Here is a 27,886-nt window from a genome sequence, read left to right on the forward strand (position 1 = left end):
CTGTTTGAGCGAAAGTTACCTGTTGCGCTCACGCAGATTTTTTTTAATACCCGTATTCCGAAAAACCCGCCTTTCTGTGCTGCGAGTGGCTAGTAGTTCATACTCACACGCAGCCTGCCTAATAATGTGTTTTGAATGCCGACCTACTAGCGAATCGCAGCGCAGGAGGCGGGGCTTGTCAGAAAACGAGTGGAGACAAAATAACGCATGCGTTTTGTGATGTACGCGAGGAAGGGAAATACAGGTAGATCCTTAAAATAGAGCAACGTAGCAAAATAGCGCCTAGATTTGTTAGCTCAGTGTGCTACCATAGGCGCTACATGTGAGATTGTGCCTTTATATGATTATTCCACTTACAAACAGCACAGTCATATGGTTACATTGAATGTGTCATCATCAGTGTATATGCTTTGAGTATCGACGGAACTCAGGGAACTTCTTCGCCGTGACTCACAGCCCTTTGCTATGGTTGTTAGAAGTTGGGCGCATAAACAAACCTGACATACTGGTTTCTGTTGCGTCAAAACGGCACCTCCTCGAGTTACATAGGCCTAGGTTTAGTTGAAACTACAGCTTACATAGTGAACCTGCAGCGAACTTAAACAGCTTGAAATAAAAGATGGTTGTCTTTCGTTTAGACAACTGAACCTCAACAGTAGCCTAAATCCTCTGATTATTTCAAGGACCTTATTATAGTGAAATACTATTTACAATATAGGCCAGAGGCGATGTCAGATGTTTATCCAAGATAGATAGATCCAGTTATGTGCCATTTTCCTTGTCATACTGAATGTAGTTGGTGGACACGATTTTTTTCATTGTACTACACCCTGTAATAAAACAACAAATACAGTTTTATAACCTTTTTTGCTCTTTACCAAAAAGGGGAAAATAGTCAACAGAAAATACATTAAAGACCCTATAGAATTAATCCTAACCGAAAGAAAAAAAAAATAAAAGGCATTACAACAAACATATCGAAAGGACTCAAGGCAAGGCAAAAATAGATAAATAAATAAATGAAAAGAAAAGGATCAAGAGTCAAACACTGGAGCACAGTGAGAATAGTTGCTACTTTGACATGAATTAATACAGTTGTTTTGTCCTTTTGTTGGATTTCCTCATAAATGTAACACTTTGAAAGAATTAAGTCACAAATAAACAAAATAAACAAATAAACAATGTCAGCATTTTCTTATTTACATATATGAATATGATAGTTACTCAAAAGAATAACAACATTTATTAAATCAAATGTGTATGTATATGTATATGTGTGTATTTTTTTGCGTTCATGAAAAAAATAATATGACATTCAAAAAGAAAAAAACATTTTATTTAAAGACAAACATCGGTGTACATCTATCCAAAACTGACTGGTATACATTGAAAAAAACAAGTGAACAGTTGTCTATATAGCAGAAGAACAAAAACCACAAAGCTCAGTCTCTAATTTAAATCTCTTGCTAACTCGACTGATGTTAAGCATTATTTTTTAATGTATCTCTTTAACCTTAGGAGCAACCAGAAAGTAGGCCAGTCAGTGATCATCACAAAAAATAATACTTTCAATCAAGTCTGAACTAGGCAAATAGGCAATGAAAAAATAGCCATAGATAAAGAATTTGGAAGATATGTTAGAAATCTTTAGATGAGACTTAGAAAAGCTCGGGGAATGGTTTTACTGTTTTATCCTATTCCAGCAGTCATTAAGTGGAAGGCGGGAAACACCCTGGACAGGTCCTAATAATTTTGTTATGGCTATTATCATTATATGAAATAATTACAAAAGGATGTGGTTATCAAAATGTACTGACCAGTCACTTCAATAATTACACCTCCTTATATCTACACTCATTGTCCATTTTATCAGCTCCACTTACCATGCAGGTGCACCATGTTTTCCTACAGTACAAAAACAATAGTCCATCTGTTTCTCTGCATGCTTTCTTAATCGTTTTTTACCCTGTTTTTTAATGTTCAGGTGTCCCACAGGACAATTGCGGAGCAGATACTACTTGATGGATCATTCTCGGCACTGACGTGGTGGTGGCGGGTTAGAGCGTATTGTGCTGGCACGAGTGGATCAGACACAGCAGTGCTGCTGAAGGTTATAAACGCCTCAGTGTCACTGCTGGACTGAAAATAGTTTACTAACCAAAATTATCCAGCCAAAACAGTGAGTAGACACAGTTTTGAAAAACTCCAGCAGCACCACTGTGTGTAAACCACTCATTCCAACACAACACACACTAACCACCACCACCACAGAACCTCAAAGTGCAAGTAGAGCTGATAAAATGGACAGAGTGTAGATACACTGATGTTAATGCAGTATCTGGTTGGTATATGTGCAGGGCCCTTGATAATGCTTACAGATTCCATATAAATTGATTTCTTTCTTTCTTTCTTTCTTTCTTTTGTTCAGATGAAGTAGGATTCTACACAAACAATGTGTAGAAATTGCAAAAACAGGTTATGTAACAACGTAACAACTACCACAAGTTATATAAAATAAAACCAGTGCACACAAAATAAATACGTCAGCTTTCTTGCATTTTACTTTTCATTGTCTTAAGTGATTTATAGTAATTGGAAAAAAGGTATAATTTAAATATATAGCACATATAGCCTATGGTTTTGTATACTTGGACTTCCCTGGGTGGAGTAAATAACTGAGACAAGATATTCTCATTTTCATTAATATGCCAAATATAATATGATTCTCGCTGATTCGAGTTACTTCAGTGAAGAAACTTTTTTTTTTATTTAAAGAATATACAAAATATACAACCAACGTCAGACCAATACATTATCCCACCCCATATAAGAATATGTGTACAGTACTCTCAGCAATATCATCATACCATCCTAGCACATCACGACGTCAGAGAGTAAGGATGCAACCCAACAACCTGCATAAAAAAATCTGTCTAAAGGAGGATGCATACATACACATATACATATACACTGTCTCTCTCTCTCTCTCTCTCTCTCTCTCTCTCTCTCTCTCTCACACACACACACACACACACACACACACACACACACACACATACATACAAGAGGAAAGCCAGTTAATCAGGTGTCTCTCCATAAAGCTGGTCATAGTAATTCAAAAATCTATTACTTTTCTTAGTTTCTACAAGATGTTAGAACCGGAGTAGTGATTTAAATTCCACTAAAAAGAGGGACAGGGTTGGCTGAGAATTTGAAAACTTCTGTTCATGAATTTTGCATGTAGAATGAAAAAAATAACAATATACTCAAGAGGCTTGTTAGCAAAGTTATTGTAGTAACAAATAATATCTTTGAGATTAAAGGAATAAGTAATTTTGACAGGGTTAAAAATGAGCATGTAAGTTGGACCAGAAGTCATTCGTTCTCTCACACTGAAAAAATAGGTGAGTCAAAGTTTCATCATCATATCCACAGAAGGAGCAAAAGCTATTAATGTCAACAAATTTGGAAATAACAGAATTCACAGGGTATGTCTTATGTAAAATTTTAAAATGAACTTCTTTGATCTTATTGGACATACAGTATTTATGAGGGAAAAGCCATGCCCCTTTTCAATTGATATCCTCAATAAAGGACATCCAATAGAACTTACCTCTAGGGGATATTTTGTTTCTTTGTTGAAGAATATATTCAGTGAAGAAACTGATTTTTAGGATCAGACGTGTTTTCCGTCATGGCTTCATTTCCGGTAGTGCCCGGTGCCGCCGCGTGGGGGCGAGCGCTCCTTTGAGCTGAGCCGAGGCTCGCGCTGCATTCCACGAGCAGTGACCGGCGGCGCGCGGTGACGTTCGGGTGGAAAAACAAGCAGCGGTGCACTCGCCGTTCTCAGAGCAGAGAGCGACAGTTTACCGGAGGGCCATATCCAAAAGACACACAGTTTTATCACCTTTATAGATTTCTTCCGAATCCAGTCAGGGACCATTTCAGCGAAGCAGAAGCGGACAAGTCCTTGAAGAGATGGGTTCAGCCCCGGCGGTGTCTGTCCTGATTTTGGGCATCGTTATGCCTAGCCTGGCCGGATATATCGAGGTAGGCTATGGCACAGTTTTATTTTAACCCTGCGTAATGTGGTTGGTTTTGTTATATTGGCTCTTTGTTACATACCCTTGCCGTAGAGAATGTGTACTTTATTGTTTAGGTTCAGTTCGATCGATTCTTTTATTAACGGTGTGTGCCTAAGCGGATTAATTTCCTCATGTAACGTTATGCGTAGTTTGTATTATGGACAGTCGGATAATCGGACTGCTACATTATGCTTCAGATACTGAGACTGACTATGCGCTTAACGTTGACTAATGATTCAAGGGCAATTTGGTGCGCTGCTTTTAATTTTACTGTCTATTTTTTTAATATTTATTTTTAGCCCTGCCAGAATGTTTTTAATCTATGAAAAAAACGACAAATATATGCATTTTTGCAAGGGACAAAACAGAGTGACATTATATCAATTGCTTTTTCTCGATGAAAGGTTGCTGATCTGTGTGGATTAAATGGCTGTACGATCGTCTTATCTCGCGTGCACTCTAGTGATAATGGTAGACTCCATTACAGCCTAAGTTACAGAATTTACGAGCCATTGTATCGGTGAACCTGGTAAAGCTATTGAAATGACTCGACAGCCTGTGTGTTGAGCCAGTGCTGAACTAGTAACTGACCCAGTCTGAAATTGTGTGAGGGTCGCCCATTCAGTTGGCGATGTTGAAGAACTGACGTCTCCAGTCTGGCTGCCTTAGTCGAAATCATAGCCAGCATTCACAACAAAGGAAGACACCCAGTTAAATCGGTATGCTTCAATGCAGAAACACTGGTGATGTTTTCATTTGATCAGTCTCTGTGTTGCCTTGTCTGCGGTAGCTGCTTTTGTATGCTCATGCTATCACACTTAGTCAAACCGTCCCATTTGATCACATAATACACTGTTCCAGAGAGATGCCAGCTCTGCCCTGACGCTCGGCACGCCTAGTTATTAAACAATCCTCGGTAATTCTTCGAAAATAATAGGCAAAAGCTGAGCAGTCTGTTGTGAACATGGAGCATGACATTAAAATGATCGGTATGCTTTTCTTAATAATTTAATGTAGCCTGGGTTTTGGCCTCAAAAATAGGAAACCCAGCATTGTTTATTTTTGGATAACGTTAGTGTATGCCTCAGCTTATAGACATGCACAGTTCAACAGGGCAGATGAAACCTTAGCCGTTACTTGACATGAAATCAATACTCTGACCCTCTCAGATTTCTTTGATGACTGCATTTTCTCTCTGTTATAATGGGGAGTGTATGATTTCTTGGGTTATCAAATTCTCTATCTCCAAACTCTCTAAATCCATGTCTGCTGGAGGTTAAGCTTTTCTTCTCCATACTGTTGATGTTGTTTTAGGGCACTCATCTATGTTCGGTGGTAAAACTACAAGTTTGATATGTGTGGCCAAGGCTGTTGTGAGAGTGTTCTGTGAAAACACAGAAATAAACCTCTGTTCACAGTTTGTGTCGGTTTAACTCTGCAAGTTAATTTGGCCTTTGTAGTCTTAGATGGTACTTGTGCTTAAAGCATAGTGGATAGTGTGAATACTAGTTTTGTGTGGGACTACTGAGTGCACATTGTCCTGGACCTTGGTCCTGATTTATGAGCTGGCTGAGAAAGTTGTGTCGAGGTGATGTGCAGCCCGCGGCTCCCTCACCCAATATCACAGTCTTGCAATATTGCAGCTGCTCAGCCGTTTCCTGTGCAGGCTTGGCGATTTGCTCCCTGTGTCTAGTTTTGAAAGCTTTGCTAGGTGTGATCTTATCTGATTCATGACAAACTGTATTTGTTTAAGACCACGTCTGTGTTGTAACATCTGAAGTGTTTAGTTTGGCTGTTGATTCTGTGAGGCTGGTGTGAGTTTTGGTGTGGTGCTGCTTATTTCTGTAGAGGTGTGTGGTAGAGGGGATGGGTTAGTTTTGTTTTGCCCCAGTTAGCTCATATTCATAACACACTTGATAAGTCATGTTCACAAGATATTAATAAACTCTGTATACTTGATATACCCAACCTCATACCAGAGTGGACAGTCTTTGTCTCCTAAGTTACTATATTGTTTGTTGTATCTGATATTCAACATTGAGGAAAAAAACAGTTGTGTGCAAAAGTCAGGGACCACCCTTTCATTTATTTAATTTCTAGTCAAAACAGCCATCAAGTACAGGTTTCAGTCATTAAGTACAAGTTTATAGCTATTAAGTACAAGTTTCAGCATCAGGGATGAAGTTCAGTCTCAGAAATTGGTTGCGATTTTTGCTTCTCATGATCCCAAAACACACTGTTGTTTATGTTATTATGGGATGTGTAAAGATATTTTGGTACATTACAAAACTGCAGTGGGACAAATTCGACTATTGTGTGCCGCCACAGTCTAAGTAATTAATGGGAAACATTGTAATGGCTGTTTTGATTGGAAATTGAATAAACAAAAGGCTGCTTTCTGACTTGCAAAATACTGTATATGAATAAAGGGAAGCATTTTAGGAAACATACAGGAGGTTTTGCGTCCAACTCGATCTTCTGTTGAATTGTATCACACTGGTATTCCTTTAATGCTAATTCTGTTCACTGCTGAATATTGCTATGTGGAATAGCTGGAATTCTTCCCTTGTTCCAGCTCGCATTACTTTACACACAGCTTTTCTGCAACTGTTATTTCACCAATGCATTTATCTTGCTACTCTTTCACTGGATAACCTTTAGTCTACCTAGAAATTGCTGCTCTGTGCTTATTTAGTTCTGATTTAGTGTTGCCAGTATGATTGACAGTAATATGAAGAATAAAAAATGCAGTCATGCAAGTGGAAGCACTCTGGAGGAAAGGTACTTGGCCTGTGCAGGCATTGACATGACTGCTCTAATTTTTCCTGTTCTCCCGGATTCTTCTGTTGATTTGACACAACTCTTTTCAGTGCTGAAATTAGTGAGCTGAGTCCTCTCTCAAACTTTGACGTTTTCGTTTCAGTGTTTTTGTTATGTAAAATGGGAAGCTATTGGGAAAATGCATGCTCAGTGGAGACTGTAGATGGAGTGCCTCAGTCAGTGACCTGGAGAGGAAAAGCTGTGCTCTTTCAGATTGTCCGAACAAGTAAACGAGCATGTCTTCTTTATTTTCCATCTTGCTCCAGACAAGCGGATCTAGAGGCTACATTGCGCTTGGCTTGCATTGTCTTTCAGCATCTCTCCTCTTGCTGCTCTGCTGCTTTCTGATCCAGAGAGAGGGAGAGAAAGACAGAGACCAACCAGGATGTAAATGGGGCTCATGATATGACAAGGCCATTGATGATATCCAGCCTTACAGCGAGTAATCAGAGCCCTCAGCTGAAGACTGACCTACACATACTCATACATCACGCACATACACGCATTTCTTCCATTTGCAAGACAGTACAGAAATGTTTGCGTCGGTCCCTGTGTGTCTATTTGCAAGTGGTTGATGCTGTCTGCAGACGCTGATAGCACGCAATGCAAATGAATAGTGTCCCCATGAGCTGAATGTGTCACAGGGCTTTTAGAGGCTGTCTCCCAAGCAGGGACAAATGGGTCCCAATCAGAGCCCATTGTGTGGCACTGAATGGGTATGAATAGCCTGACCATCATGTGGCCCTGACAGAGGCACACTATTATGCATGTTTGCATTGTTTACGAAAATGAAGAGCAAAGGACAGGATGCAGAGAGAAAGAGAGGTGTGGAAAGATACATACAGGGTAGAATAAGTTTTTTGAGGATAGAATGTCCCAGACAATAACACTTTTCACATCACTCTAGATCTTGAGGCTTTGACCATAAATGAACCTTAACATAACAATAGCCTTGGGCAGCTTTCTAAAAGCTAGTATAACTACATAAGTTGTTCTAACAGTGCATTATGACCGTTTACTGGTTTGTATTCAGTAAACGATATCCTCCCCGTGTTGGAACTGTAAGAAAACCTCATTTTTGTGTTCAGTGAATAAGCTGTATGACCAGCTGCACCCAGCATCATTACACATCATATTAGCATCACAGAACAGTGCTTCCCTTAGAATTTTTTCAGCAACAGTGGCAGATCAGACACTACCCCGCCAAGGCCCGGGCCAAGACCAACCTCTCTCCAACCCCCCTCCCCCTGTCTGGTTCTTTATACCGCCCTTAACAGTAGCTCGCCCTCGATGGCTCGTGTTTGCATTAACACATTACAACAAGCAGGTAGCCAGGTTTGCGCAGAACAAAACAGATAAACAGTTCCTTTTCCATATTTCAGACCACCACTGTCTGCAAAAGTCCACAAAATGTAAAACTGAACTGAGCAAAATAAGGTCAACCCAACCTCCTCAAGGTGTGCTAAGCTAGCCAATTCAATAGCTACAGCTTGCTAAAACTGCCTGAACAGTCCGCCTCACTGACAACCGTTTCATTCGGCATTTTTACTCAACTCTGCTCTTGACAGTTTGTGCAGTGTTTGTCTACTTCCTGTATCCATTTTTCAAATTAAAAGCCCTCTGCAGAGTTTTGTAATGCACCTTCATGATATTTCAGAAAATTCTGAAGCAGCAGTGGCAATAATTTTTCAGCGGAAACACTGACAAAAGAGAAGAAAGTTTTCTCCTGTGTGGACAGCAAAATGTGAATACATACAGTTACACATGCAATGCTAACATAATATAGGGAATTTCAGTAATGTGTTAACAGAATTCTGCTTGCAGTGGAAGTCTGGTGAGCAAATACCAAACATGAAGCAACTTAAAAATGGTTCGTGTTGCGTTTTTTAGGGCGGCATGAACAGCTAGCATGTTCATTGTTTTATGACTATATATTTTGCAAAAAATGAACTGCACTTAATTTAAGCATCTTCAAAGCATCCTAAATAGATTAAATGTTGTCCCATGCACTGTTTCTATCATCCCTAGTAGTTTGGGACTGCATCAGTCTAGAGCAGGGGTCTTTAATTAAAATTCAATAAGGTCCAGTTAGAGAAAATTTCCTCAAGGAAAGGTCCGGAACATCTTAATGTCTAACTTGCATCATGATTCAGTGCCATATACTGTTTACTGCAGTAGCCTAGTAGGTATATCAACATCTTATGTAGTCAACAACTGAATGTCAAATCAAATAAAGCACAATTTAGTAATATTTCAACAATATTTATTGTCAGTTTCTCTCTTTTTAGAGCACGCCATGTGAAATAACTTCCCTCTGATTCACTTTCTTCTCCGACTGCTGTTTTTCACCTCGTCCCTCCCCTGTGTGTGCATCACTCACTCGAGCCTCAGTGCTCATCGTAATGCACAGATCTGATTGGCTGAGTAGCATCACGTGTGATATTTGCAACGTATGCGATTGGTCTGTGAGTTTCCCGGGCTGCTAAAGCAGTACCATAAAGGCTAGAAAAGTTACGCCGATTAAAATAGGACCACCCCGTCAAAATTAAACAATTCTCCATAGTTTATCGGTTATAGGTTCAGGTCCGCGTAGGACAGCATCTGGGTCCGGACTCAGGCCGCAGTCCGCCTGTTAGTGACCTCTGGTCTAGAGCCTTGCTCCTTGACAGGAAACCAAGCTGAAGAGCTCAAGAATGGACACCTGGAGGCCAGGTGCAGGAGAACGGCAGATTTTATTCAGACATAACAGAACTAAAATAAAATACTTGAAATAACTGAAATTTCCCTTCAGCTCTTTAGGGCTCACCATCTTGGCTTTTTGCTTTCTAGCCACATTCTTCTCTCACCACTCCCTAGCCAGAGAACCTGTTTGTAAATTGACCTCTGCCACATTTGGTTCCCTAACAATGGGAAGGGGTAGTGTAATAGTGCCGATCCTCGTCAACATTTAAAGTCGGAAAGTTTTCATGCCACCAAATAGTAATTACCAGTTGTTTGCATTCAGGTAGTCATTTTCAGCTGTTACTTTTATCACACAAATGATGCATAATCCCACCGGGATGGATCAGCAACATCACTCACTGCAGAAGCTACTTTTAAGGCTTAATGTTACAGTCATTTATGACCATTATGATACAATAATTGATGTATCATTGACACATTTACCATTAACATGGTACTCCTATGCTTGGTGTTTACATGGTATCAGAGAATGTGCTTGCTGGTGATAAAGATCGATCAATCGATTTGATACAGTGCAGTGGTGTCTCAATACGTTTTTCCATACAGCAAAAACGCCCCTCTGAAATTGCAACTTCTAGAATTCATAATTTACTGATAAAAAACCTAGTCATTTGTACATGGGTGCATGCATTACATAAGCTCCTCCCCCTCCCTGCTCACTTTACTCTGATAGGATGCACCCAGAAGCTTAGTTTTGATCAAAACCATTTTGACAGTGGTTTACATGAAAAATTATAAATGAGAAACCCTTGAAACAAGACAGAGGAGTGAATCAGTGCTACAGTTTCATATTTTTCAAATGAGAATTTGATACGTATTGAAGTCATTAGACCTTTACTGATGGTACATCACAACTTGTAAACACAGTAGATTTGGAAATTCACACATTTGGAAGGTTTACAAGGACCATCTGGGCACACCATAATTACAAGAGGCATAACGTTAGATCTGCCTCTCTGGCCGTCACTCCTGTGGCGCTTGCTCCACCTTTTCTCACCACTTTGTGTGCAGTTTTACCTGTACACACACTTTCTGTAGTCACACACACACACACACTCATACACACACCTGTTCAAACACATGTACAAACATGCCTCAATGTCAGGTATCTGAGCTTAGGCTTACTGCTGTCCTCACCTCTGCATTAAAGCAGTCGTGACATATGCACATAACACTGTTAAACACTTACCCTGCCATAATCCTCTGATAAACTTCAGAAGTGATTTTCATATGTTTGAAAGCTTAATCCCCAGTTTTCAATTGTGTTGCCAGTCCTCATTTGTGACATTTATCTCCTGCTGTTTCTGCTGGTGTATGTTTCACAGTGCAGATAAGGCCTGACTGATATGTCCGTTTGACTGGGATTGATGTAACGCGCTCTTACGAGTATCAGTGAAAATCCTTGTTACATATTATAGCAAACAGACTCAATTGGTAAAATTGAACACAAAACAACATCAAGGTTAAAACAGCAGAAATATGTAAGTAATGGCTGCCCAAAGTGTGAGTTGTCCTACAGGGATGTTTGATTTGGCTTTTCAGAAAGTTACTCCAACCTAAACAACAGAACAAGAACAAACATATTTTATACTGTTTAGTAGGGATGTGCTTAAATTTTGAAAGTGCAAAATGGTCAAAAATGACCTGTTTTTTATTTAGAAGAGATAAAAGACTGGGAAATAAAACAAAGATTATGTTTATAAAAAGGCCAAAATCTGATATAACATTAAAACCTATTAAATTCTTATTTTACCTCTCTTTCCTCTCTAACTGGGACTTTTTTCCATCACAGTCCCACCAGACATTTTCTCCTCTCCAGATCCTTGTTATGGATGGCTGTGGCATCACTGGAGTTTAAACTCATGGTCTCCTGATGTTGGTGTGAATGCTTGCACCATGCAGGAGCCCTGTATTTTAGGCTGTCGGCCCTCTAAATTAATCCCCTAGGACAAAAAAGTTTGATTTAAATCTAAGATCTAAATCTTTCCAAACCTTACCTTTTGCACATGAATGTTATAACACAAAAAATCTTTCTGTGAAGAGAATTAATGGAAAAAGAACAGCTACTTAACAGAAACACACCTTTCTTGGTGCAACAGTTTACAATTGACAAGTGCCAATTGTATCAGTCAAGAAAGCAATATTCTAAAGATTGCAGTTTAAATTTTTGACCATAATAAATCATTTTTTGCAGAAATTAGATATTTTTAGCTCATTAATATCACTATCAGTATTGGTAAGCCTTTCACATCAGTTGGCCCCAATACACAAAAGCGTACACTTTGTGCAAGAGTGTTAAATTTAGATGACTTGTCAGACAAGCCCTCATTTGCACAATCTAAATCTCAATCTCCTGGGCCCTGTATGGCTGTATGTGCTCTAATTATTCTGCGCTTCTTACGCCAGCTTCTTCAGTATGTGTGCATGTGTGTGCCTGTGACACTGCAACCTCCCACAGTGCAGCTCATCCCAAATTTAGTCTTTCCACACTCAAAGATTCTCAGCTGGAAGAAGCAGGGACTTAGCGCCTCGTCATCCCATTAGAGAGTCTGACTTACAGCTTGCAGCTCGATGGGAAAATGTGTGGGCTGGGCACTTGCACACACTGAGAGACAGTACACTTTGTCTCTAGCTTTAATTCTCTTCTAGAAAAGTATCCACATGGCTTGTTCTCTTGTAAACTTACATATTGTAAAGCCTCAGGGAATCTTATCAGATGGCTGATGTCACTTGTCCTTCCCAAACAGCCTTTATGAGATCTGTGCTGTCCCTTACTCTCTCAGAATCTGAGCAACTTGGTGAACAAAAGCAGTCTAGTGAGAGAATGTGTGAAAAGTGTATACTACCTCTGGCTTGGCACTAACATAACATTGCAAATCTCCTAGAGCTTTTGGCATATGTGTTTTTCAGTTGACTAGCTGACAACTGAAATACAATGGTGGTTAAAAAAGCATTGGTGTACAGCCAAGAAGAGACTCCAGACAACAGTATTTCTGCTAAGCATGAAGCCCTGTTTTAGTGTGGAACTAAGTACTTTATTAGTGTGGAAATACTACATGAGATGAAACCCACTGCTAGCTCTGTAAAATCATGCTGAAATACAGTCTCACAAGTTAACTTGTGTAGGTTTAGAGAACCAATGACTTTCATAGGAAAGGACCATTTGACTAGCATGCAAAAGACCAATCACAGACTGTTTAGTGTGATGTCTGCGCAATGAAAATAAAGCCATGAGGTTTACTAGCCACTGATACCAAGCAAAATTCAATAAATTTGGGATAATGGGATAAATGGGATAACATTTCAGATTAGTGACTACGTCTTTTGCTGAAAAGCTCATAACTGTGCAGAGATTACAATTGCTTGCTACTAGCATTTAACCTGGTGAACATTTGTTTCCCATTGGGGTTGAACATTTGTCTGATTCTTACATCAGCATGGATAGGTTTGTATATTTGAACCCCAATTTTCCACAATTGTGTGTGCACTATTGTGTATTAGTTCTACTTGAGCAGCGTAGCTAGTTGGGAGTCTTGGAAAGAGATGTCAATCAAGCATGCTTATAACAATATTAGGCCACACCCAACCAGTTCTACACTGACACAACATAGATATTAGCAAATGTTGCTTTGATGATTGATATTATAAAAACAAGGGGAAGGGAAATGAGCAAGAGGAGATGGGTGACTGTGACTGTTCCTGTTTACACTGAGATGAGCACAGGAATGCGACACCTCCCCTCCAGTTCAAACAGCCCAACACAGCACTGCAAAAAAGTAAGCTTACATGCAGCCAAACTAGCACTGCACTTGCAACATTTTGTCGCTCTCCCTCCATCCCTCCCTGGCATTTCCTGTCCCTGTATCTTCAGCTGTTTACAATGGCCAGTCAACTGTACTCAGTTATTCAATCAAAGCTTTCTCTGATTATAGTACAAATGGATGAATTTGGAATGGAAGTAAGGGAATTGTGTGCTAAATGTTTGCTGGCAATGTTTACAGATTTGACTCCAAAAATAGCCCATTTTGTCCATTATTTTGTGGATGTTCTCCTTCCTTGTGTATTGTGTGTGCGTGTGTGTTCTCTGCCTGCATCAGTAGCTGCTCATGGTCACCCAGTGACTCATCTCTCCTACATGTGTTCGCACATGAATAAAAGATCACCCTTTCTAGCCAGGAGCATCTCTTTTTAAGAGCTATTTATTAATTTTATGTTTATTTGTGTCTATGACTATGTGTAGTGAGGTCTTTGTGTCTGTGAAGGTGTTTGTCTCTGACTGAGTGAATTTTTTTTTTGTGTGTGTGTTCGGACTAGGAATGTAATTGATAAGCAGATTAACCTGTCAAACCTTCAAATGCTATCAGTTGAAAAGAAAAAAACAAAACAAAAAAAAAAACAAATGTAATTTTATTTCATTTCCAGTAGAACAGCTCTTACATGAATAATCTGGTTTGCCATGCAAGCTGATGAACATTTTGTTAAATTTACACATGGGAGTGCAATAGGCAGGCTAGACAGGCTTACTAAAAACCGCAGCTAGAAATAGTGTTGTTCAGGACCACTTTTTCAAAAGGACGATGGCATAACCACAACAATGTACTACACCAGAATCAAACCTGTGCAAGCTATTAGACAACTATTTTTTCCATGTTCTCTCATTAGCCACGTTTACATGCAGCCTGATAATCCGTTAATAATCCGACTAATAGCTCAATCGGAATAGAACACGTCCATGTAAACACCTCAATCGGAATAGTCTAGTCCGATTGAGGCCATTCGGAATACAATTTATATCCGATTGAACGAGGTGGGTAAACTTCTAAATAATCCGTTAAATAGAAGAATAATAGCCATGTAAACGCCTGAATCCGATTACATTCCAATCGGAACGTGTAAGTATGTTCTGCGCATGTGCGTCGCGTCAAGGCGAAAGTTTATACCGTTCAGCATGGCGGAGCAGAAACGGGTCTGCAGAGGAGACGAAGTTTATGCTCTGATCTTTAAAGGTCGGCGGTGGGACGGACGTCCAACTTATGAGTCTCAGAACACGACGTCTTCCTCTCGCCGCTTCCTTTATAAGCACATGTGAAGCACGTTTTCCTGAGTCTGACATGATTTTAAAGCAATTAAAACACCAGCGCGCCAACTGGAAACTCATCTCACGCGGACTGGACCTCACGTGATGTTCGCTGTCATGGTAACGTTTACTCTAAACGCTACTCCACGCATGCGCGTCATTTTGCATCGGATTACTTGTAGTGAGCATGTAAACGAAGATTTTCCATCAAATCGTTGAATAGAGTGTGCATATAAACACCTCAGTCTGAATCTGTAATCGGATTGTATTCAATCGGATTGGCAAAAATATTTGCATGTAAACATAGCCATTGTGAGGAAATCACACTTAGGTTTGCAAAGTTACAGAGAAGGACGTGGTGGACAGCGACAGCTTTTGAGAGCTGCTGAGATATAACAAGTTATATACAAGTTTGAACTTAGTGTGGGCTAGTAATGAGTGGTAATTATAACTGTAGAACTTTAGAATATAGAACTTTCAGTAGCCTATCACTGAATGTGTCAGTCATTTCGTCAACTTTTTTTGATTCTTTGGGAAAAGAAAAATTATCACATTATAGCTGTTAGTTCCTCATTTTAAGCAACAGCTGGGATCAAACTTTAGGTGTGCTGAATATGATTTACGTGTGTGTGTGTGTATATATATATATATATATATATATATATATATATATATATATATATATAAATTTGTGTATATAGTGTATTTTTGTGGACTTATGCATTCTAATCTGATTTGCCCAGTATGTTATCTTGTCGCTCTGCCACATTAGTAAGCATATTGGACATGTAGTGCATGGGAGTAGTGCAGTTGTTAGGACTGTGCAGCTGTGTGCACACACCATTAGTGACTCATACTGGGAACACCCGGCACGCTGATTTATTCCTCCTTTTTCACCGCATCAAACAAGTACGAGAAGAGAATAAAGGACTGGCTCCTGTTTAGAACGAAAGATGGAGAAGGAGTGTTGGAGAAATGGAGAGATACAAACTATTCTACCACAGTTCTCAATTTTCTGGAGAATGTGGGTGTGCATGTACGTTATTTGGTCTTTAGTTACAAACATTCATAAATATTGCTGCTGACATGACTGGAGCTGATTTATCCTCATTTATATTCACTTTAGGGCATTGACTTTGTAGCCTCTGCTCTGTTGTTTTCCTTGTGAGTTCTTTATTCAAATTCCAGCAGTAAGTCAGTCTCCCTCTAAAAGCTTTTCATTGTCCTTCAGACCGTGGCTTTGTTTTGGCCACTTGGCTCAAGCGTAGTTGGGGGGGCAGTCCTGCTTTCTGAACTGCTGTGTTTTGTCTCCTGGCGCATTTGTCGTTTGCCTTCTCCTCCTTTGTGTGGGAGCAGATGAAACTAGTCAGCAGCGTTCCTGCCTCAGATAAGGCTGTGTTATTTTTATTTATTTTTTTTTTTGCCCTCTCTTTGTGGAAGGAGAGGAGTAGGGCCTGGCTGTGTCGGCATGTAGGGATTGATTGGCAGGACTGGCTTTCTGCCCTGCTTCTGTAATGGAGTGATATTGTGGAGCTACTTGGCACAATCTGCTGGCTGTGGCCAGAAACAACAACAGCTTGGCCTCATCATCCACAAACATACATGCACATGTGAACACAAATGCAGCCTGCTCTGTCAATAGCCTATGTGATTTGACATTAATATTGCCACAGTGTCAAGTCTGGACCAGTGATATAATCTACAACCTTGCCACATCATTGCACGCCCGTGTTTAACGGGTGCTGTCCACAAAGAAGCCGTCCACTATTCAGACTGTGATACAATCAATCATTGGCTGTGCATTTGCAAAAAGCACCAAGTATAAATGTGAGATTGGAAGAAATTATTGTGAAAACACAACCATAAAATTCACTTCAAGATTCATTTTAAGATTAATTTCAATTTCACATGTTTGACCTTCAGTGGGCAGTGCAGGAAACCACAAAATGCACTCTGTGGAATCTTATTTATATGTGAAAACATCATATTGATAGTAAGCCTTTGTTTAGTGGGCTGAAGATGCTACTTATGAGTAACTTTGTTTAAATGCACTTGTTTAATGAGAGCCTCTTTTTGAATTTGAATGTGAATATCATAATCTGGGATATTTTATCAAAAAGACTTATAGAAATTGAAAAATTAAAAATCTTGTGACCCTGTAAATAGTTTGAATAGAGGATGTTTCTTTTCTCTTACTTAAAGAAGTCAAAGAGTCTACAGCAGCTGAGGGAAGCAGGAGAAACAAAGCAAAACCATATCAAAGAGGAGAGGAGGAGAAGATAGTAGAGCAGTATTTTGTAACACAAACCCCCTCCAGAGAGGGCTCAGTGTCTCAGCTCAGCTGAGGCAGCAGTTAGAGAGGATGGAGAGAAAGACAAGTCATGAGAGAGAGTGACAGATATATAGACATTAGGATTGATAGACAGAGAGAGAGCAAGAGGCATTGACCTTGACCATGACGGTCTTGGCAGGACACAGGAAGGTGATATTCTCATCTATCATTGAGGACCAGAGCATGAACATTTATAAAGAACCTCTCAGGAAGGCCATAAAACCAGCTCAACTTGCTGACACACATCCTGACCCTTTACACTGGATTTCAGCCACGTAGCGTTTGGGTGCACAAAATTGGTTGGGTTGACCGATATGGGTTGCCTGATGAATACAGCTTGTGGATTTATCACAGGAAATCCTGCTGGTAAAGCAGGTAATTTGTGGCTTGTTATATATTGTAACAGTGTGGGAATTGTGGGCAAACATTACAATATTTTTCATGTACATATCTGCTGATGTGGAAACTGATGCAGAACATACATCAACATTTATAAAATATAGAAATTTGGAGTACATTTACCTGGATTGGCATGTAAAACAATGTAACATTTGTTCTATAGGATTAGTTACCTAATGTTGTCTAAACATTCTGCTCTTGAGTTCAGTAAATATGACATCACCTAATGGTTTGAAGTATTAGTCAAATTGAAACTTTTTTTTAGGCATTTTATGCATTATCTGCCAATACTGAAATGACTTGTGCAACTATTCCTTTTTTCTGGATTTCGTTGTTTCGTGCTCATAAACCAACTTTTGAAAGTTATTCTATGCTTTGAAGGTGATTCTAACCTTAATGCTTTCTTTTTGAAGGCAGCATAGGCTGTAATTATAGAGTATCAAATTTTGTAGCTCTTCAAAATTTGGTGTCTGAGTGGTCTCTAAATGTTCATATGGGTTGGGCCCTACTACACCGAGTGTGTTTATTATCTGCAGTGACACATTGGAAGAAGAGTTCTTTTTCCCTGTTCCTTAATTTGCATCTCAGTGACGGAGAGGAGAGATGAGAGGGTTAACAGAGCCCTGGAAGAAATATTTTGCTGAAGTGTTGTAATGGGGAGATAGGAGAGGCATTTAGATGCACATGGAAGTCAGCTGCTTGCTATTGCCACAGGAAGAGGGAAGTGGAGAGAAGGAAAGGATTAATATTGAGAGGCTCATGCAACATACAGTGGAAAAAAAAGCAAACACAGACACACACGGGGTGGACAGATAAAAGTTTGATCTGGCAGCTCATGCCAGTAAGCCAGTAAATCTTGTAGCCAAAATTATCAAAACATGTTTATTGTATATATTGTAATAACAGTTAATAAACATGCTTCCATACCAAAAATTAGTCAGACACTGCCTTTTCCTAATAGTACATCTGCTCATATCTGCTCCCCCCATAGTACTGGTCAAACTAGAGGATAACATAAAGGAATCCTTGTTTTTCACAATATAATCTACCATTTTTGTCATTCAATCCCTTCTTATGTTTAATCAGTCACCCCTGAGGATTTATTGAAATTGCTGAGGATCAGGTAGATCACGGTGTTGAAAGTTGCAGCCATGCTTTTAAATATTGTGTTTCCTAAACAAGTTGCTTCCGATAAACTTGTGGTATCTGCTTTTTGTAGAAACTGACCTCATGATCGACAGAACTACACATCCTTCACAAAATCATCCACACAAATTCTTTCTTCCACTGAATGTGTTTTTTTTTTTTAATTTATGTTTTTCATAGTCATCATCATTATCTTCATTATGGTCAGCAATGCCTCTGGCAGTAAAGTTAAGTTGAGTTGTCTTCATAACCCAGCCAGCGCAGCAGGCTATGAAGAAATGCTCATGAGTTTTAGAAAGAAGCTGTCACTTGCTCTCATGTTAGGTTTTGATGCAATTAGTTGAGTCTGACTGCTGTGGATCTCACAGTGAAATGTAGATGTACTGACATTAATAGTAGATACTTGTGAATGTATAAAAATTCAACTGCCTTGATGTTTTGTTAAAAGGAGGGGGGGGGGGCAAAAAAATCTCAAAGGAAAGGTGGCACTTGGGCCCAAATGCTGCATTTTAGTGGCTTTTTTTGCAGTGGACAGTGTTGTAGACTGGGGCACTGGTCAAAAGGCAGTATTGAGCAATGTGTACGTGTATGCATGTTGTATGTTACAGTATACTATACTGTATATATTATATACTCTCTCTCTCTCTCTCTGCTCACTCACACTCATACTCACACACACACACACACACACACACACACACACACACACACACACACACACACACACACACACACACACACACACACACATCCTGTGTTTGTTTTTCCAGACCAGCTCTATAGGTCACACTCTTGCCTGCCACTCTCACCTGGAAGCAGTGGACAGGAAAGAACACAGAGTTTCTTTATCGTATCTCTGGGAAGAGTGTGTGAGAATATCAACAGAGACCTTAGTTGTGCTGCTGGAGAGTGTGTGAATGAGGGGTTCATATCAATTCATACCAGAATAACAGAATTAAATTGAATTGAGATTCAATCTTTTCCTCCACCACCATCTTTAGTAATAGAAAAACATTTATTTTTAGCAGTCTTATCATTTAAACAGTAATGGATTCATTAGTGCCCACTCTAATGACATTTAAAGGTCATTTTATCCTCCTGACCTGCCTTCTGCTATTCTAATAGTCAGATGAAATGATGATCTTTGATTAATTTCAGAGCAGAATCTCATTGCTGACCCTAAGGTCTACCACTTTGTGCTGTTGCCTAAGAAATTTTCATTTGGTTTATTTTCATTTTTCAAAGAACTAATCTACTTTTGCTCTGTGCATTTCCCTGGCGAGCAATCGAAGTGAACAAAAGCCAATAGAGCCGTGTTGGTACATGTTGAGAGGCATTTGATCATTAGCGGCTAATTATAGTGGATTCTACACCACTTGCTGACCTCAGTCCCCCCTCTTTCTATTACTGCCTTCATAAAAATGCCGTTGCTACCTTTTCAGAAGCCCATTTAGCACTGTGGCTAGCTCAGCTGTCGCTGGTGATATTCATAAGCTTCTGAATTGAGGACTTTGGTAGTACAGAGGATGTGAATAGCGACAGTGAATTGTTTTGCAATTCAGTGGGGTGGGTTTGTTTTGGGAGCCGTGAGGGACTTGAGGATTACACTTGGAACATGACTCCATTTTCTTAATGGAGGAGAAATATGGAAATAAAAGTGTTTATGTGTGAAAGATTATAGGAGTGATCATAAACAGCAGCACACAAAGCTCAGTTTAATTTAAAACAAGTACATAAAATAGGTTACAGCATTAATTATGTAGGAAACAGAATATTAGGGCTCTGTGATATGGCCAAAAATTAGAGACAACATACTGATATTGAAACCTTAAGTATCGTATGACACCGGTCCAATATTTCTTCTTTAAAAACTAGCTTTCAAACAATCTACTTCATTTAATCAGTAACTGTAATTATTAGTTACTTTTGGTAATCCTCAGTTTTAAGTCTGAATAGTATTCTAAACTCTGAAGAAAACAAAAGGCGTATTATGACATAATACCCAAACATATTTATAAAGATAGAAAATGAAATCAGTTTAAATTTAACACACCAATACATAAACACATTAACCGTATTACAATGCTCAACATTAATACTAACAACAAAAACAGCAAAGTTGCTGTGTGACCACAGTCTCCTCTTGTTTCAGCCATTTTGACTCTATAGTTTCAGCATTGAGAATAGCTTGCTGGCTCTCTCTCCTCATGGTAAAAGTTTAATATTCGACATTTGTCATTAGACATCCATCAAAATCCAGAATGTTAGTTACCATTTGTGCCATGAAATCCCTCGTCCTTGACAACAGAGAACGGTTCATCCAAGGCAGTGCGCGTGCTTGCAGGGACCTTTCTACTTCTGTAGTTTTCCTGTGTTCTGCATATTGAGTGGGATGTTGTGTTTTCAAGTGGTTTCAGACATGTAGTGAAGAAGTTCTTGGACATTGTACCCCCTAATGCTTAGAATGGAAAGTTTTTTTTTTTATAAATTGTTTGTCCAACTTCACTCATAGGAACTGTGAATTGTAGTTCTATGTAGGTGACATTTGCCACTCTTGATTTGCTGCTGCTCAGTTTGAAGTGTGAAAGAAACAAACAGTATTAATCACAGTTTTTCATTGTCATTACCAGTACAATTATTTGTAGAGTCTTAGATTTTGACACAAAGTTTTCGTTTTTTCTCTTTCGGCTCAAAACCGAAAGTACCGTTTTTGACCGCTTTATGCCAAAAATATGCGGTGGCTGAAATGTCTGTGCGTCCTTATTTGTCATTGTTATTGAGAAGAATGTATTGCAATACCAGTGCAAACTGTTTTCTCACCCTAACAAATACTGAGAGAGGTGCTGTGAATGCTGAATCTTAAGCCTTTATATGTTTTTGCAGAATGTGCCATAATTCTGAGTTTATGGTTTCACTTATTCACTATTCATATCAAACCACAGTAGTAGTCATAAAGCTTTTTATGTAATGATGCATTGCAAAGCTGTCAATAGTAATGAGTAAAGTGCTCACTTTAAATCCTCTGTCTACGTTTCTTTTCATCTTTCTCATCACTTTCTTTCCATCCCTCATTTGTCTCTGTATTTTAGGTTTATTATAAAAGAATGATCAAAAGCGCACAGTTAAATTGTTCCTCAACCCCCTGTCTCCCTCTCTCTCTCTCGCTCTCTATCTATCTCTTTGTCACTCTCTCTCTCTTACTCTTCCAGCACAGGCCAATACAATAATGCACCACCCATGTCTATCAGCATTTTTCCATCCTCTATTGCTCCAGCTGTCTCCCACTCTTTCTCTCCTTCTCTTTGCCCTCTTTTGTCGTCTCTGGAAACCTCTGTGTGTGAATGAGTCTGAAAATGACAATGTGTCCTGACCTGTTGTTCCCCCCTGCTTTTTTTTTCTCTCAGTAAAACTTGTACTCTAACACTTCTTATCCTTCCAACTTGGGAATCAGTGTGAAATTCTGTCCTTGAGTGTGTTTTTTTGCCATGCTGTTCTGAATGTCACCAATTCCCCCTCCCTAACACCAACACCCAACCAACTATACACCTCACACACAGCAAGACGTTCACCCAGCTTTAACACCCTGCATTCCTCTCCACAGTGACCTGTAACAAAGACTAATCACACCCACTTTTGGACACCTGCAAACCACTGACATTTAGGGGGTGTTTTCTGGGCAGTGACTAAACTTAACGAGGGGCGTTGTACATTTAAAGCAGGCTATTTGGCTAACAGTGAATGGAATCCAACAATTAATCTATGAATATGATGTCATGCATTTTCGATCATTAGCTTAGCATTAACCTTTTTGCCAACTCGTCCTTTTTAGTTACTTTTTCAATTACTTTTAGTCATTTAATAGTGTGATTTCACCGAGAACATTGGGCTTGCTCTTTATCCGAATAAAGGGTTATATTTTTTAGCAGACGGGCCGGCATCTCCGTTTGACTTGATTTTTGTCATGTTAGTCATTGTCTTTCTCACTTCCATTGGCTTTGCATCTCAAACACCTTTTTTCCTTCCTATATTTTTTGCGTGCAACAATTATCTGGTGAAGTGTCTCATTAAGTTTTGAGAGTGGGCTCCTGTGAAGGATGACTGGACAAGGATTCCTCTGTGTGCGTGTGTGCGTCCCCTTTATCGATGTGGCTGTGCTGGCAGTCCTCGAGTTGTGATTTTGAGTGGCGCTGCATACTGATGAGTGCAGGAGCCGAAAGCATGAAAATGAAAGGGGGAGAGTGGGAAGGGTGCGTAGTCTGAACCTGGACCAAATGAACAAGGATAGTGAGTGAAGTTAATGACAGAGAAAGGTGAAGGGGAGAGAGAGAGAGAGAAGGTGACTAAAAGAGAAGATGATAGAGAAGGAAGGTTTGAGAGGGATGGGTTTGTGGGAGACATGTATGCACGATATGGACATAATACTAGTATTGCAATTAAATTTTTACATATTTTATTGCGATATGCATTGCAATACTTTTAGCCATTGGAGACCTCTGTTGCAAATTGTAACAGTTGTTTGAAGGTATATGTTTATGTCTAATCCTGGCCAAATGTCACTAAAACTACTAAGGGTATAAGTTTCATGAAATGTATTATTTGATTTGATACGATACATGTCCTGATTCAATAATTTTTATATTATATAGCAAAGGAGTGGCTGATAATGTGACTCATATTAATATTTTGATGTTTCCATTTCCAGTTTATTAGAGCATTCAACATTATAAATTGTTTGAAACAAACATTGTGCTTTAAAGTGTCCACATCTGTGCAAAATCAAATATTGCAACAACAATATACAAATGTACGGATGTATTGACCAGCCCTGGTAGAGTGGGAAAGGGATAGTGTGGCAGAGCATAGTGAAGGTCATGTCTCAGAAGTGCCTGGTCTAAGTGGAGGGATTAGGCTGGCGTTCTCGTGACCCCAACACCTCAAAATGCTGGGAACGCAGGACGTTGTGCTCCAAACAAGCGCAGCCACAATGCAGCCAGCAGCAGTAACACACTCCACCACTGCAATGCATTCAGAGCAGCATTCAGTAAGCCTCAAATCTCAGTCATTGTTCCTTCGTGCACTATTCTTTTCTCTGCTTCAGCCTGCAGGCTGCTGCACAAAGCTGCTGGTTAGGTACACTTGGGTAGTGCACTAGATGGGTGATTTAAATATAAAAATCTACCTTGTTCAGTTGCTTTTCTATCCAGGCAGACCATATTACTGTCAGCATCTTATAACAGGGCCAGCATAGGGAGAAAGAGAAAGGAGAAGTGAGAAAACAGGGGCCAAAGAGATAAAGCAAGTGAGTTTGGCATGCTGACTACACTGTCATCAAAAAGTACTGTGCAGGTATGTTTTTCATTCAAGGTACAAAACAATGTAAATGTACCTTAAATGTAAAAGTTACAGCAATAGTTTTAAGGTTGAATTTTGTACCTTCAGTAAGTGTTAATCAGTTAATTTAGGGCCCGGCTGATATTTTTTGTTGTGGCCATTACAGAAACCAGTTTTAAGGGCCTCAAAATTCTGACAGCTAACAACATCAAAACCATCATTGTTTTTGATGAATTTGACATTATTGTAACCATTGTGGTATTTTGTGTTTAAGTGTAGGAATTCAGGTGGTATTACTGGGATCAATTTGAGCACCCAGTGACTTCCAACTTTGGGAGCTGTGTCAAGATTGGCATAAGCACATGAAACTATTAATAACCTCAAAAATGGGTTCGCTATACATTAGAAATGTATGTTCATTTAGAACATAAAGCAAGCCACCTGATGTTGGTGTTGGTATGATTTGAATTTTTTTTTAGCAATATCAATAAATCTGTGGAACCCTAATATCAATGGATTTATTAGCCAAAGAATACTTTGGTTGGGCATTAATGCTGACACATGCAGAGTGAGAGAAAGGTGGGGCAGAGAGTGTGATAATAAGAACAGATTAATCTGAAAACTAGGGGTTGAGTAATATTTAACCCAGAGCAGTCTGCCAAGGGCCAAGGGAGATCAGTGCAGGTGCTTTTTGCGCTAAGGTGGAGCAGGTTGGCCATTGGTCGTTCCTTAGAGAATGGAAGAGGTACTGTGTCTATTTTTATCATCAACATCTGGCCTGGTGATGTCAGGAATGTAATCCTCTCATGGCCACATGGACACTAAGCCTGGATAAAGCGGACTGAAGGGGTCGCTTGGCCAGTCACATGGCCTGGAGAGAAAGAGAGAGGGGGCAGAGATGAAGACAGAACAAGAGGCTGATTAAGTGCAGCTAGAGTAGATAGAGACTGAAGAGAGGCACAGTGACTAAAAAATAAGACACACATGCACACACAGAAAGAGAGCATTTGAGGGGGGACTTGGAAAAAGTGCTGTAAAAGACCGCTTTTATGATGAGAACACTTATGAAAGATTAGGGAGGGGGCTGCGGAGGGGGCTTTGTTGGGTGCAAACAGATGTATGTGCATATTCAAGCTATTACTTAACCACCTGCTATTCTTGCTACATCATCTATCGTGTATAATAGTTTTCTTGTGCTCTTAACATGCCGGAACAGTTACAGATGGTGAACGGAGTCTTTCTAACTCAAAACGACATTTATAGGCATTCTGATAGTGGCCCACTGTGCTGCCAGGCTGTGTTTAAAATATAGTGGCTGTATACTGGCTTACTGTACAGATTCTCTAAATGGATTTTGTGCTATTTTGCATGTTCTAAAGCAGATGAATGGAAAAACATTGCAGCTGCACATCTTTACCTCTTTGAAATCTGAAATTATGCTGCTGCTTTAACATGCTCTGTACAGTAAGCCAGTATACAGCCACTGTATTTTAAACACAGCCTGGCAGCACAGAGGGCCTGTACTGCCAGGCTGTTTTTAAAATACAGTGGCTGTATACTGGCTTACTGTACAGATTCTCTAAATGGATTTTGTGCTATTTTGCATGTTCTAAAGCAGATGAATGGAAGAACATTGCAGCCACACATCTTTACCTCTTTGAAATCTGAAATTATTAGAAAAGTAAACTATTATTGTATTCAGTTAATTGCTCATTAGGAAACAGAGCATGTAAAGCAGCATTTCGGCATGGTAAAGCAGCATTAAACTAGTTTAATATTTTGTTTGTCATGTTATGCACTTTTCTGTAGTGCAGCATTAGATTTCTCAACCTCTATGTTTGGCAGAATTCATGATTTTATATCATTTTCATGTTTTCGTCCCTCAATATTCTTACATACAATACCCAGCATACATTACAGCATACAATCTTTGGGAATCCCTGTGGTGTTTCTCAGTTCTGACAGCTAGTCTAGCCATTGATCTATAGGCTAATAAAAACAATCAAGCTAGAATTAGTGTGATGTTTACCTCAGTCATTAGAGAATAGAAAATAAATTGATTATATCTTTTATTCAGCCCAAAATGGAAACCAGAGACGAGTTTTTAACCCTTTCAGCCAGAGAAAAGAAGCCAGACTGAGTTAAGTAGTGTTTCCCCACAGGAATTTATGAGCCTATGGTGGGTGGACCCCTGCTAGGTGCAGGAGTATGCTCCCCTAGAAGAAAATTTTAGTTAATTTTGATTTTAAAGTTCAATAGTTGAAAAATGACATACGTTTCAGCCCTCAAGGAAATTAAGTAGAAGTGGTTACCCGTGTTCAACTGGTTTATTTATATATATTTATATATAGCAGTGAAATTAGCTGTCTGCATTCCTTTTGCATTCTCTAGCCAACAGCAATGACAAAAAAAGTATCCCATAATGTTGTAATGGCTTTGAGGTTAAGTGAGTGGCCTTGTCATTTTCATCCTGATGCTTTTGTAAGTAAACATAATATGAAAGTAATTGGTAAATTGACCTGCCATTACTGTTTTATTTAATTTGCAATACCAGTCTTCTGCTTAACATTAAACTGTCTTATAGACAGATTGGGAATTGTTCACCAGCCGCTGCGAAATTCCATGCTTGCTACATCAGAGTAGGTGTACATACAACAATCCGAATAGAGTTCTGTAAAATAATAACTAAGAAATAGTTATTTCTGGGAAAGTCACTTTCTTTGCAATAAGAAAAGAAAAAAACTGTGAGCTTTTTTCAGAAGAAGGGAGAGAAAGCAAAAGGAAACCAGAAACTGATTTCTTGTAAATACAAGTTCTCTTTCCTTTTTTTATTTTCTCCTCTCCTGCAAGCTTTGTGCTGGCAGAAACACATGTTTCTGCTGTCACAGAGTTCCTTAACTTCTCCTTAAAAGCTTAAGCAAAAGGTGAACCTGTAAACTTGCCTTTTGTATTCTTCTGTGTTTTCCTTCTCTCTTTAGTGTTTCTGCTTTTCATTTCTCTCCTTTCTCCTCCATTTCTAGTTTGTACCTTTCTTTGCTTTCTGTCTTTTTGGGATTCTAACCATGTGTTCAAATTTACCAGTTCAATGTGTATTACTCTGATATTTAATCAGAGGGTGACTCAAATTGAGTTTCCCAGTTGCACAACCATAAAGCAGAAATGGTGAGTCGGGTCGACTCAGACATTAGTCACACTTGTGTCACATGATGACTGAATTGCAACTCACCTTGGACTGGAAGACAGGTTCAAGGAGGAAAGAACAGACAACACTGATTTCATTAGGAAAGTCAATGCAGCAATGAAAGCCTTCATCTCCAACTTTACATGTGTGACTTTACATGTGTGACTTTGCATGTGTGACGTGTGCCTGTCAGTTTTGAGTCATGCACAATTATTGTGATGGCATTCTCTTGCAGTTCACAGTGGTGTCGTGTTCAAGACAGCTTTATATATAACTTGAGACATGACTTGGACTGGACTTGTTGCTAATTTTAAATCCACCATCTGTGATATTTTTGGCTATATTGAAGAAAATTCAGGGTGTCCGTTTCGGCCAGCTGATATATATATATTAGTTGTGTCGTATAGGGTTGGGCCGATAGGCGATGCCATTGTCCATCGTCAACGACGTCAACATCATGATGCCACAACCCTCCCCCCTTTTTGTCTGTGTGTGTACCTGTGATTGCACTAGGCCAGGGGTTACTAAACTTTTTATTATCTCATACCCCTTCAGACATTAAACTTTCTGCTGTGTACCTTCTCTCACCCCGTAAAGGCCCTGCACAGTTGTTTGAAATAAAAATTTCAGCAATTTTATATAATTATCTTCTAATTTCTTCCTCAAAAACATATCAGTATCATATAACATTATAAAAATAAATTTGTAGCTGATTTGCATCTTAGATGTAAAATATTTGATGGCAGGTAGCTAATGTTAATGTAACGTTAGCA

The 27,886-nt window shown here is 39.3% G+C and overlaps 1 protein-coding gene across 5 annotated transcripts in view; it reads left to right on the plus strand.

Moving 5' to 3' along the window:
- The first annotated feature begins 3,777 nt into the window (after window positions 1-3,777).
- aplp2 (amyloid beta (A4) precursor-like protein 2) overlaps window positions 3,778-27,886 on the plus strand; it is a 92,404-nt gene continuing 68,295 nt past the window's right edge. For all 5 annotated transcript variants that reach the window (XM_036561767.1, XM_036561769.1, XM_036561768.1 and 2 more), the window contains exon 1: window positions 3,778-4,050. In XM_036561767.1, the coding sequence (XP_036417660.1) occupies window positions 3,979-4,050 (72 nt within the window). In that variant the 5' untranslated portion in view covers window positions 3,778-3,978. The remainder of the gene's footprint in view (window positions 4,051-27,886) is intronic.

This window comes from Colossoma macropomum, unplaced genomic scaffold (genome assembly GCF_904425465.1).
Source record: "Colossoma macropomum unplaced genomic scaffold, Colossoma_macropomum, whole genome shotgun sequence".
Lineage (NCBI taxonomy): Eukaryota > Metazoa > Chordata > Actinopteri > Characiformes > Serrasalmidae > Colossoma > Colossoma macropomum.